Source organism: Lygodium microphyllum, chromosome 18, assembly GCF_053477565.2.
Source record: "Lygodium microphyllum isolate KBCC chromosome 18, Lygodium_microphyllum_v1.1.10, whole genome shotgun sequence".
Taxonomy (NCBI): Eukaryota; Viridiplantae; Streptophyta; class Polypodiopsida; order Schizaeales; family Lygodiaceae; genus Lygodium; species Lygodium microphyllum.
Window position 1 is genome coordinate 116,571,234 of NC_141152.1, and position 12,881 is coordinate 116,584,114.

General features: G+C 38.2%; 1 protein-coding gene across 1 annotated transcript; it reads left to right on the forward strand.

Moving 5' to 3' along the window:
- Positions 1-7,161: 7,161 nt before the first annotated feature.
- Positions 7,162-8,899, forward strand: LOC148021284 (ubiquitin carboxyl-terminal hydrolase 23-like). Its single transcript, XM_087698233.1, has 3 exons — positions 7,162-7,578; positions 7,667-7,945; positions 8,771-8,899. Exons 1-3 carry the CDS (start codon positions 7,162-7,164, stop codon positions 8,897-8,899), a joined length of 825 nt encoding a protein of 274 aa, XP_087554359.1.
- Positions 8,900-12,881: the final 3,982 nt, after the last annotated feature.

Here is a 12,881-nt window from a genome sequence, read left to right on the forward strand (position 1 = left end):
CATCAATTACAGGAGCATCATGTTCAGGAGCAGTCTATTACAGATTGCCATAATGCTCATGAGCCTCCTAGCTCATGAGTTACTTTGATGTATCACTGTCAGATCTATTTCTGTCTTTGTCCTAGCTCATGAGCCTCCTAGCTCATGAGTTACTTTGATGTACCACTGTCAGATCTATTTCTGTCTTTGTCCGTCATACTTATTTCATATTTGATATGTATGCTTCTAGGATTATGCCTTTATGTTTTGTTTTGACTGTCTTTTGAGGGGATTATGCAACTGCAGTAGGGGGCTATAAGTATCCTCCTGGAGAGGCTCTACTTATGGTTACTCTTTGTGGCTTACTTCATGGTGCAAGGCTATGTGTAAGGCATAATTTTTCTCACTAGATTTGTCGGGTTTTAGATAAGGCATTTTGACTTCATGAATCATTCAAGGGTTCGGGCTATGCTAGCTCTGCAAGATATTAGCCATTGGCTTGACACTACATTTACCCTTAGAATGGTGTATTACCTTAGTCATTGTTATTTGAAGTTCACTGCCTCATGAAGTGCAGTTTTGGAGCAGTTGCAAAAACATGACCTAATGAGGCATTTTGGGTATTCTTCTTATCTATCTGATAATATTTGATGTCTACTTATGATGTATGATGGATTTACTTTGAAAATATGAAGGATTTGGCAGTTGACGCTATCATTTCTAGTGTATCTGTTCTATTTACAACATGCTTTATGCATTATGGTTCTTATTCTCTGATTTGTAGTGCTGAATAGAGTAGATCTATGTTGTCATATGATTATTTCTGAGTTTCTTTGATTTCTAGGCATGATATGGAGTATTTTCTTCATGAAGTATTCTCTGTTCTTTTATCCATTCTTCATAGAAAGGGCAGCAACACATACGGCTATGTGAGAGGTAGCCATTGCACTTAGCTTGAAATACTTAAACAATAAGTGGTCCAAGGGGTTTTGGCAATCGAGGGTGAGCTCCCACAGTACTCCATCCATTTGTAATATACGTTTAAAAATAACATAAGAGGCACCATGTTTTAGAGCCAATAGGCCATTCGATTTCCAATATTATGTAAGATTTGCATTTTTAGTTTATGTGAATGTTATACTTACTGTGAATAATTAGTATTAAATTAGCTTTAATACTTGCACATGTGAGATGCAAGTTAATTATTTCACAATGTGGGACCCAAGGCCCCAATCTATTAGTTGGTGCCAAAGACAAACATTGTAATAATTTATATTGAGAGGTACTAGGTGGTATTTGATGTCAAAAGTTTACCTAGAATATTTAAGTAGTCATTAATGTTAGTAGTGATACTAGAAAATTGGCATTAATTGATTATTTAATATTTTAATTCAAAGCTAAAGAGTGCTCAAGTTTACTTGGGTGATAAATTGGCCTAGCTAATTTGAATTGTTGGCTAGTTAGATTATTTTTTAAAACACATAAATAATTATTAAATTTAGTGGGCTGAATAATGTTGGAAATTTAGTTTAGAAGGCTTCCACTTGGCAAAACTTGCCCATATAAGTTTGAGAAAGCTCAAATTGGGACTGCAAAGAGAAGAAAATCTCATTTTTGCCTTTTGGAGCTATTGGGAAGAGATATTGGGATATTGTTGCTTGCTTTTGGGACCATTTCTCAATCATTGGAGATTATTTTTGTGAAGGAGACTGCAAAGCCTAATAAGGGAAGCTAGTGATCATGGTTGATAGAACTTTCTCATGAATATTACAACATCTAATGCTTCTTTTACTATTGGTGAATCCATTTGGGGCTTGAAAATTGGGTCACAAATCTTTGTATTTTTCTCTCTACAACATTATCTTTCTTTGTCCATCCATTTCTCTGCATTGCTCCAAGTTTTATAGCAATCTAGCCATTAGAGGTAGAGATTTTGGTGAATCTCCATTGTGAAGCCTAATTTACAACAGAAATTAGGATTTGAAAATCACCTCAAGAAGCATACCCAAATTTGAAAGCTTCATACTTGATTTTTCAAAGATGAAATTAGCATATTTTAGGATGATTCAAGAAGCCAATCAAGTAGCATTGAATTTGAGGCTAATTAATCTTCCAAGAAGCATGGATGAAGGTCAATCCCCTAGCAAATTAAGGGGAAATTTGATTTGAAAGCTTTGGAGGTCATCACAACAGACATTGAGACTGCAATGTGGTGAGTTCTCCTGATTCGACTATTTTCTTGTTTCTTTGTTCTTGCTTGATGGGTTGTAGACATCTATCCAAGGCTGGCTAAGTGAGTGTGATTAGATGGTAGGAGAGTTTATGGGGTGAGAGAGCATGATAAGTTGTAGCTCAAGAGGGCGTATGATCAATATACATGTCTCCATCTAGATTTAGCACATAGGCAAAGTGGTCCTACAGATGAGACCAGCAACGAGGAGAAATCCTAACCACTATCCACATCCATATCATTGCTACTAGGCTGTCACAATAGTCTGCTAGATGTTTAACACTACACTCATTTGTTGTTGTAGGTAAATCTTGCATTGAAATTACATTAGAATAAGCTATTAATGACATCTTGCCAATCCATGAGAACATATATAAGAGATTTATATTAGCACTTAGGAAAATTTATAACTTGCACTCGATGGAGATGTGAAGCCACACACACACACACACACACGAACCAAAAAGTATAAAAAATAGCACTTTTGTTCATCATTGGATTAGGGAAAGAGCTAAACAGGGTTTGCTATGTGTGCAAGAATATGCTATTCTTGTCTCCTCTACTTTGGAGATAGTAGAGCCCATTTCATGGGCTTCTCCTTCTTTTTAGCAAAAATATTTGAAATTTGATTCCAAAGTTCCTAATGCTAATAAAGCAGATAAAAGATATCATAAAGATGAGATGAAGTTAATACTATCTGCTAAGATATCTCTTGTTTTTCCTAAAACTATTGGATCTTTTCTCAAGTGAACTTATCGGCCAAGAAACCCCATTTTGGAGATGCCTCACATTTATTAATGCACTCATCCAACAAGGATATTAGCCTAATTGAATATGCATAACGAAGATGCAATTTGAGAAGCTTGTCAATTATTCTAATCTTTGCATGCAAAGTACAACTCTGAATATCTCTAAGAGAGATTGAAAGAATAGGATCCCATATGTCCTCTTTATTTTTAGATTTTCTTAGATCTATAGATTCTCTAGTTGGGACTCTCCTTGTTGGTTGCAAATTACTTCAATCTCTAGACCACATGTACTTTCCATGCAATAAATATAAGGGTATTTTGCATTATCCATGTTGCATATTCCAAGCATAAATTTAATATCCTTTAAGTTAGCACATATATGTGATTCTACATTGAAATAACTAGTTCCATCAACTATTGATGTTTGAGACCTAATAATATCAGGAATACATTGAAATGGCTAGTCCCATCAAGTATTAATGTTTGAGATCTAATAATATTAGGAATACAAGTATCAAAGAATAACCATCAAACTTTCAATTGGTACTTAATCTACATCAATCTAGTAGCTCTCCATTTCAGACTGAATCTTGGACAATTGTCCTTGTCTCTTGCTATTACTATATTCTAATCTCATTCTAATGTCCTATTCATCATATAAATGTTAACTCGGGTAAGTTACTCATGAATATATATGTGCATCACGTGGGTTCCAAATAATGTATTTTTAAAATATCATTTCTATATATTTTTTACATATAAAAGGGTGTCATATAAAGGGGTTATTTACGAATTGAATAGAAAAGGGTTATATTTTATTCAAGAAGAAGTCATAGATAAGGATATTTATAAATAGGCCTTCAATGCACGTGATGTAGAGGATATACGTATAGTAACTTCCTCGAGGTTAACTCTTTCCATATTTTTCCCTTTTCAAAATTGTCCCTCATCCAACTCTCGCACAAACTTGAAAATATCGCCACATTCTTGTATAGTAAATTTGCACGTATGTACCAAATATTGTTAAATGTATTGTATTCAAAGAAAACTTTTATTTTCTACTTTTCATAGGGCGTAGATCCGTCAATATGTTTATACTCCCCAAAAACACGTGAAATCCTATGATTCATGGTTGAGTGTCACATCTCTCTACTACTTTATTTGGGTTTATAGTCCCTTTTACTTCTTTCATTAACTCTTTGAGATGTATATAGCATTAACTTTTGTTTTCCCTTAGGTAAGTAGTCTCAAAGGTAGTTATTGATTATAATTTTTAGTATGGAGTTGTAACCTAATCTTTCAATTGTAGCTCTTGCTACATGTGAGCATTTCCAAGGGGCCATGGTGGCAAGCCTACAAAGTTTGTGCAATGTCAATTGTAGCAATGGTTATGGTATCATGGCTCACTATAGTATGTGTAGTATGACCTTCACAACATGATGGTATCCATTCAAAAGCAAGATGTGGCCCATAAGAAAGATGTGGCCCATGTGCTCTAGACTTGACCATGTAGGGTGATAAAGGAGAAGAATTGTGACTTTGATGGTAGACTGGTAGGATATTAAGGCACTTATGTCTTGGTTCATTTTTGCAAAGAAAATCCTAGGTTGACACAATTATTCAAGTCTCTTTGGGTTTCAATTCCCTTGGGTTTATTTAAAACTCATTTCTACTTCAACATTGTTTTAAATTATGTTTTTTTGATGGAGTGAAAATACTTATATATGAAGCTTTTCCTTAGGTCAAAAAGTTACAACATGGCCCTTGATTGCAAACATTTCCAAGTCCCAAATGCAACCTAGAGTCATGTTTAGTAATTTAAATAGGTTTTAGGCTAGAAAATAAAGGCAATTATCATTGAAAGAGGAATGTAAATTTTTTTCTGATAGAGATGAACACCAAGAATATGTGAAATAGGTTGAACTTAACGATGGGATGTATGCCTTTTGTGATTTATATTGTAACGACATAATTGTACGTGTGTAATCTCTCTCTCAACTTGTGAAGGAATCTTCATTTCATGAATCCTTCTTCATATCCTCATTTCATGAATCCTTATGGCTTTTCAAGTTGTATTGTCATGGCTTCTATAGCTATAAAATGCATAGCATAGGGATGGAGATAAGTTTGCCTATCATAATATCATGGCTTGCATGTTTATCCAAAATGTAGCATGAATATTAGATCCTTGCATATCTATCCAATGTGTAGCAATGGGGTTGGATAGGGAAATTCTTATATTATTCTAGCCTCTTTCAAAATAATTCTTTTGGAAGAAGATTAAAAAACTTGATATAGTGATGTTGATTGATATATTATAGGCATTACTGCCTTGATGAAGGGAACTTTGTCAAATGATGCTAATTGTACAATCTCACATGTTCTTTTGTTAGGCCATATTGCATGAGTAGATAAAGACAATCTGTTTGTATGAAGATAACAACTTGGAATAGTGATATTTCTTGAGTGCATAAAGAAAATATTTTTGTATGAAGATGACCAACTTGGAATAGTGATATTTGTTGGAAAATATCATAGGCATTATCTTCATGAAGTCAGCTTAATATAGTGATGCAACTTGATATATTAATGCTAACTAAGTGTTCCTTTACAATATTAAGTTAGGTATTCTTGTTTCTATGAGTTCATGTGTTAGTAGAAGGCATTTGACAAGTTCTCACTTCAAAATATAAAAAATTAGAGCACTAAAATACAACTAAGGCATATTGTGCTATGTGCAAATACCATCAACTTGTTGAATAACTTGAGGGCCACAATAATAGTGAAAGTGTGATGAGGAATTAGGAATTTTATGGATGTATGTGAATTTTATGTAATGCACATGTAGGTTTATAATAGTGATCAATCTTGATGTCCCAAACTTACACACAATTTTCTTTTTCCATAATAAAGACAATTATACATGTATACACATGTAATGCAAACCACATGGCACTTTAGTTTAACAGGTTAGGTATCAACATGCATAGCAAGAGGCCTTATTTCAATTCAATATAGTTAATTATAATGCGTTGTGTACACATGCATAATTAAAGTCCATGATTTACAACTTTTACATGCATTGTATAATTTTCACAAAAGCGGCAGGCACTTGACAATTGCAAACTCACATTGCATTAAGGAAATCATTTGTAACACTAGTGCATGTAATGGGATTTTAGGAGTTAACTAATGTGTTCTAGGGTAGAGAGAGAGAGAGAGAGAGAGAGAGAGAGAGAATAGAGTAGTAGAGTAGTTTATTATCGTCCCACGGAAGGCCAAATTATGACCCATGGGACCTTTCCAAACATACAATGATTCTCCTTCCCCATGGTAGGAAAGGGGTAGCTACGATGAAAGAACGATCTATGTAGCATGGTTCTCCTGAAAGCATAACATGCGGGTGATGAGAGCCCCTAACCTCAATATAGGAGTAGTGGTCAAAAATTGGTGAAGTGGCCCCTGTAAAGGGATATCAAAGTCAGCCCGTATATGTGCATATGCTGGGCATGTCATAATCGTCTGCTCCTCTGATTCTACACTTTGTAGTCTACACAGCTTGCATAACCTCGTCTCTCTTGCTTGTCCGCTCCATCCACCTGTCTCGATCAATAAACTGTGTGATCGAGTTTGAAGTCGTGCAATACTCTGTCTAAATAAACTGTGTGATCGAGTTTGAAGTCGTGCAATACTCAGTCTAAATACCACTAAGAGCGGGTTGGCTATTTATGGCTACGTGTGTGCCTCTGCCTGCATGTAGGATTCCCAACATGAAGAATAGATATGTATATTGTAATAAGCAAGTATGCCATTTGCTCCCTTTCTTTGATGTTTTCTTTGATACGCTCATAAGAGGTTTGATTAAAATGTGTCCATGCATATATCTTTAGATGCCATATCTAGATATCTATCCACTCCCCACCCTTTAAACCATTTTCTCATATCCAGAACCCATCCTGTTGAAAGCACTTTAGTTTTCCACGTTTTTTGTAGACATGTGCTAGCATTCCATGCCCATTTAGGGAGCCTACTGTCATCCTTTTGACGTTGTCGTATTGCTGCGCATTTGAGGTGTGAAATCCACCCAAAAGTTGTGTGTGGGATTTGATACTTTGTACATATTTAGTTGTTGTGTTTATACTTTTGTTCTATGTGGAAGAGGGTTTGGAGCAAGAGGAATTAATCAATAATGCTCTGGTTGACATGTATGCAAAATCTGGTGTGCCAAAAATCGGGGCAGGTTTGACAAATTTTGGCAATATATGCTTTCGCAACTTTGTGTTGCAATGCTTAACATATACAGCACCTCTTGTGACATATCTTCAGAGTGGTCTACATAAAAGTACATTAGGATTTTGTGCTATGTATGCATTAGAAATTCATGTAAAGAAGGCATTTGCTGCTTCAGGGAGCAGCTTCTCTCCAACTTACCTTGTCAAGAATCTGCAATGCATTTCACAGTCATTTCGAATGTGGCGTCAAGAGGATGCTCATGAATATATGAGGAATTTGATTGAGGCATTGCACAAATGCTGCCCTATCAAGAACCTTGGTGGTGGTTCTAAAACTTTTCAGGAAAGCCTCATCCAACAACTGTTTGGTGGACATCTTAGAAGCCAGGTGAAGTGTACTAATGTCACATTGTTCAAATACTTATGATCCCTTCTTGGACTTAAGTCTTGATGTTGCCATAGCAGAATCTTTACAGAAAGCTTTAGCATATTTCACAGCTATTGAGATTTTGGATGGAGACAACAAGTATCAATGTGGAAAATGCAACACAAAAGTCCGAGCTTTGAAGCGGTTCATAGTTTTTGTCACCTCATATTCTGACCTTACAACTCAAGAGCTTTGGCAGCTTGGGAGGTTACGGGGGGAAAAAGATAGACAAGAAGATTCAGTTTGGTACTACTTTGGACACTATTACTATTTTGTTCGAATAGCCAGGGGCTTGTGGCATGTTCTGGATGATAGCCAGATCAGCCAAGTAAGTGAGAAAACTGTCCTTGAACAGAAGGCCTACATTCTCTTCTACTTACATGACACAGTCATTAGTTGGCTATTTCAGAGAGAGCTAATTTGGGGGCGTAGGAAAATTCGGCAAGGGTGGCTTTTCTATCTAGTTACCATTTTTTTTTACAGACTCGTTTTTGTGATGGCTCTGAGGGAAGATCCCACTGGTAGCAGATCTGTTTCTGGAAACAGCATTGCCGATCACCTTTGTTACCTGGGAGTGTATCTTCAAGCTGATACATGGGGATCATGTTCATTCCTTTTAAATAGCAGTGTGATAGAATCCCCGTCATCGTAAAGAGGAGCATCAGAGGGTGTTTTCTTCCTCGCGCAGAGGTCACAATGGCAATAGTAGTTTGATCGAAAGAGGAGGCTGCGGAACTTCCCTGGAGTATGGCAGAATTATAAGTGGCAATTAAAGAGCGTGAGGTGTCCAACAAGCTATGGAAATACAAGCCGAATTGAACGATCAGAAGAACACGATTGACATTGAGGATGAAAATCAGCTTTTGGAGAATAGGCTTGGTAGTCTTCAGCTATAGTTCATAGGTGCAGCTGTAATATCTGGAGAGTCTGTTATGCATCATGGCAATTCAGTCGATGAAGAAGATGATCGCATATTCGCTCAGAAAAGACATCAAGTGATCTTTTAAAGTGCTTAAAGGAGGCAATAGAAGCTTTAATGTACAGTTGTTTCTGATTTCGAATCTGTATGCAAATGATTTTGCAAGGCTTGGGGGAACCTTTAGTCATCTTCTCAAGACAATTGTTCTGACTCCTGAGGATTACAAAGTTGCAGAATGGGAAGAAGGCAGTATGGAAGACAATGAGAGGAGAGTTACACATCTGGGCAAACAGAAACTGTGTTGTTACTTTGGACTATCCAAAGTCTAATCAGCTGCAACAAGGGATCTACAAGAGTCTTTAACAAGGCTTATTACTAAACATTTCAATGTCATCCAGCGAGAAATTTCAATATCATCACTCCTTAAACAATATCACTCCGACTCAAAACAAGCTACCTCAAAATCTGTGATCTTCACAGTCAGGTCCTCTGCCAAGAACAGATTTGTGACTTCAAATTCCGATGTAGTATACCTTGAGAATCCAGTTACCTCATATCACGAATTATATCAAGACCATGTTGAAAATCAATTTCAGTGAAATGAAAAATGTTGGCTGTTTATATTGCAAATAGACCCTTTTTTAGATCCAGAGGAAGGTACTCTGTAATGATGCAGCATACTGGTGGCTTTCTCCATGCTCCAACAAACTTCACTATGATTTTATGATGAACGCTCGAACTATTATAATGCAAAATTGAGAAGTTTGCTATTCAGAAAAGGGATCCTTGATTTTGGTCCAATGTTATTGGTTTTTTATATAAATCCTTTATAATACTGGACATTATTATGATCTGCACTAAAACTGTTTCCTAAACCTCTTGTATACACCTCTGAGGATCTTCCGTACTCGTCCTTTATTGCTGCTGTAGCTATTCTGAAGACTGAGGCATACAAAATTGTTGTCTTAAATTGGATTCAGGATTCTCAAAGGCTGTGGATGTGAATATAGACAATAATTACCTGTCTGAATCAAAAGAATAAGCTGTTATAACAGAGTTCAGCTTCTCTGATGAAAAAGAGGGAGTTGCTAAGCTAACAAGCTGTTTGTCTCATCAGTCTTCTGAAGAGTTGTTGAAATATAAATATGATTCTTTGTGGAGGCCGACACTATTGACCTTCTATCCTTCTATCCTGAAATTATTCAAAGTCCTCTGTTCGTGACTTTGCTTTCGACAACCCTTCGACATCTTTGGTGAACCCGATGTGAAAGCGTCACAGAAATTTCAGGATGGGAGATACTTCAGCCTCTTCCATGATTCCAGCTGCGTCCTCTACTTCAGCTCCATCAATGACTACTGCGTCAAGTACTTCAACAGAGGATCTAAAGCAGATTTTGCAGAATATGTCCATGTATATGCAGCTCCAAAATCAGCAGACACAATTGTATATGCAGCAGCAGCAACAATTGCATCAACAACAGTTGTCTCAGCAAAGGCAACTCTATTCGGAGCAGGAGAATGCAAACAGCGCGACTAAGGCGATTGAAGCAGTTGAGAATGAGAAGAAGCTATTTGATGGCCGTAATGTTTCAGCATATTTGAAGACATATGAGATCAAGATGGGGGTTTTTGGAGTTCCAGCTGGACTTATGAGTAAGTACTTCCTTCGTCTTGTCACACCCGCTTTGAGGGCAAAAGTGACTGATCTTTTTATTCAAAATACACATTGGCAAGATTTTAAGAAGGCCTTGAAAGAAGAATATTTCCTTGAGGACTTTGGTATGGCTACTCGGCAGTCATTCCGAGAGTGGGTCTACATGCCAAACAAAGGTCTAGCTGCTTCAGAGTTGATTCGAGAATTTGAAGAGAGGTATAGTCAGCTTGATGCCATTGAAGAAAGAGCATTGGATGTTGAAAAAGTTGAGCTTTTCTTGCAACCTGCAGATCCTGCTCTTCAAGAAGAGTTGGGTGAGCTTCTTGAGGATCGCACGAAGCCTATGGGTCTTAAAACGGATTGGCAGGATGCCTAGGATGCAGTCTCGACTTTGACCAAGAGGATGATATGGAAGACTCGCCTACAGAATGGTTCCATGACACCGACACCATCATCTGCTCCTATGCCGGCTTCTATCCTTGTTATTTCTTCTCCTCCTCAGCCAGTTTCTTGGCCTATGCCAGTGCCTACTGTTTCCACTCCACCTATTCCTCCTGTTCCACGATCGATGCCTGCACCTTCTGCTCCAAAACCATCCGCTCCATCGGTGCCTACCTCTCTTGATGACATAATCAAAGGCATAATGGATTTGACACTGGAGTCAGTTAAAGGGGAGTTGGTGGGAAAATTGAAAGAGCAGTTTGCTTCGACTGTGCCTACTACTTCTTCTAGTGCTCCTACTGCACCTAGGAGAGATCGGAGATGTATTTGGTGCGATAGTACGGACCATCAGCATTGCAGGGATTGTGAATCTTTTTAGGATGCAAGGAGGAAGAATTTGGTATATTGGGGACAAGATGGTAAGATTTGGTTGACTGAGACAGGAGCTCCACTTGCTACCAACTTTGGTAAAGGTGGAATGAAGAAGTTAGTGGATGACATGGCTGCGCGTACTTCTTATGTGACAGCCAGAGGTGATGCTTCTGCATTTGGAGTCCAGATTGAGAAGGGATCAGAGACTCAGTCAGCACTATGGACTTATCCTATGGAGACTGCAAACAAGGGAAAAATTCAGCAAACTGTTTTGACAAGTGCAGGCTCTAGCATCAGATCAGAGACAGGTTGGGATTCGCCTGTTGACAGGTACTCAATTTATGCTTATTTGGCTAAGTCTCATGGAGCAGATGTACTTGTTGAGGAGAAGCGTAAGAGGGATGAAGAAAATCCAAGTGCAGCTAAGAAGACTAGAGGGGGTGAGTTTGTTACACCACCTACTGTAGGACCGTCTTTGAGACCAGGGCCAGATCGACAGATGGAAGATGCTCAAAAGAGAGAAAAGAGGCAAGAGCCTAGAGAGAGAAAGCAGCCAGGGTTTAGATTGATGTCCGATATTGAGACATCTACAGACATGAAGAAAATCTTTAATGACAAGATACTTGGTAGTGAGGTGACTTTCACTATTTCTGAGGTTTTGGGCATCTCGAAAAGAGAGTTTCAGGATCAGTTTCAGGAGGTCCTGAAGAGGAAAAGACATGCATTGCCTACCACTGATACACAGGGAGTTTTGATTGGGGAGTTGGATGAGGATGAGGATGAGGTTATGGTTGAGAATGCTTCTGTTTTTCCGCAGGTAGAGAAGAGGGTTCAGCCTATGCATTATGCTGAAACTGATGAGCCTATCTTGATATCGTGTAGTCACTTTTCGTGGAGTCATTGGGCTAGGGCAACTACAGAGACGATGGTAAAGATTGGAGAGAAACAGGTGCCTTATGTTGCTTTAGTGGATCATGGTTCAGAGATTAATCTCATAGTTCGTGGAGTTTATGAGAGTAACAGATGGCCTATGGATGTAGAGCATGGGTGGCGTATGAGAGCCGCCAATAACACTGCAGGTGATTTGTATGCTGCCTGTCCTAGTGTCAGGGTTTCTATTGGTGATGTAGAGGAGGATTTCCATTTCTTTGTGCAGGATTCATGCTCTTATCCTATAATTCTTGGACAGCCATTCATCTCACAGAGATGCGCATGGAAACAAAGGTAATGGATGATGGATCTGCTTATGCACGGATTCGCAGTAAAGATGGCATGAGAGCAGTTCAGTTTATGACTCTGTGTGTGAATCATGTTAGAAATAGAGATACTCTCAGAGATGCACCTTTGCCCATTGTGAGGGATTCGGGTTTTCATTAGGTACTGCTGTTTTGCGAGACGACGGTGGTACAGAGCAGAGGAGATTGGAGTTCTCGCCTCCTGGCAGCAGTGTCTTCTCCTCCGGTTTTGTTGGGATTTCAGCAAACAGTTCAATGAGCTATCAGAAGATTTCTAGGTTGCCTAGAGCTGCCAGGCAGTACATATGCAGGAAGGAGAAAAATTTGAAAAATGTAGGAATTTTAGAGGATGATGAGCATATAGATGGGATGTATGACAGTATGATTTGTGCAGATACGATGGAAGAGATGGAAGATATGCTGAAAACTGATATGCAGAATTGTCACAGTAATGTATTAGTGCAATCCCTGGACATGTTTCATGAAATTTCAGATTTTGTGTCACAGATTGAGTCAGAGGCTGAGGTGGCTCAGCAAAAAGTGTTGAGTGTTGAAGAAATTCAGCAAACAGAGTTTCCAGCTGGTTATGATCAGCTTTCAGAGACACAGAGGGCTGAAAACTTTCAGCCAACAGAGTTTACTG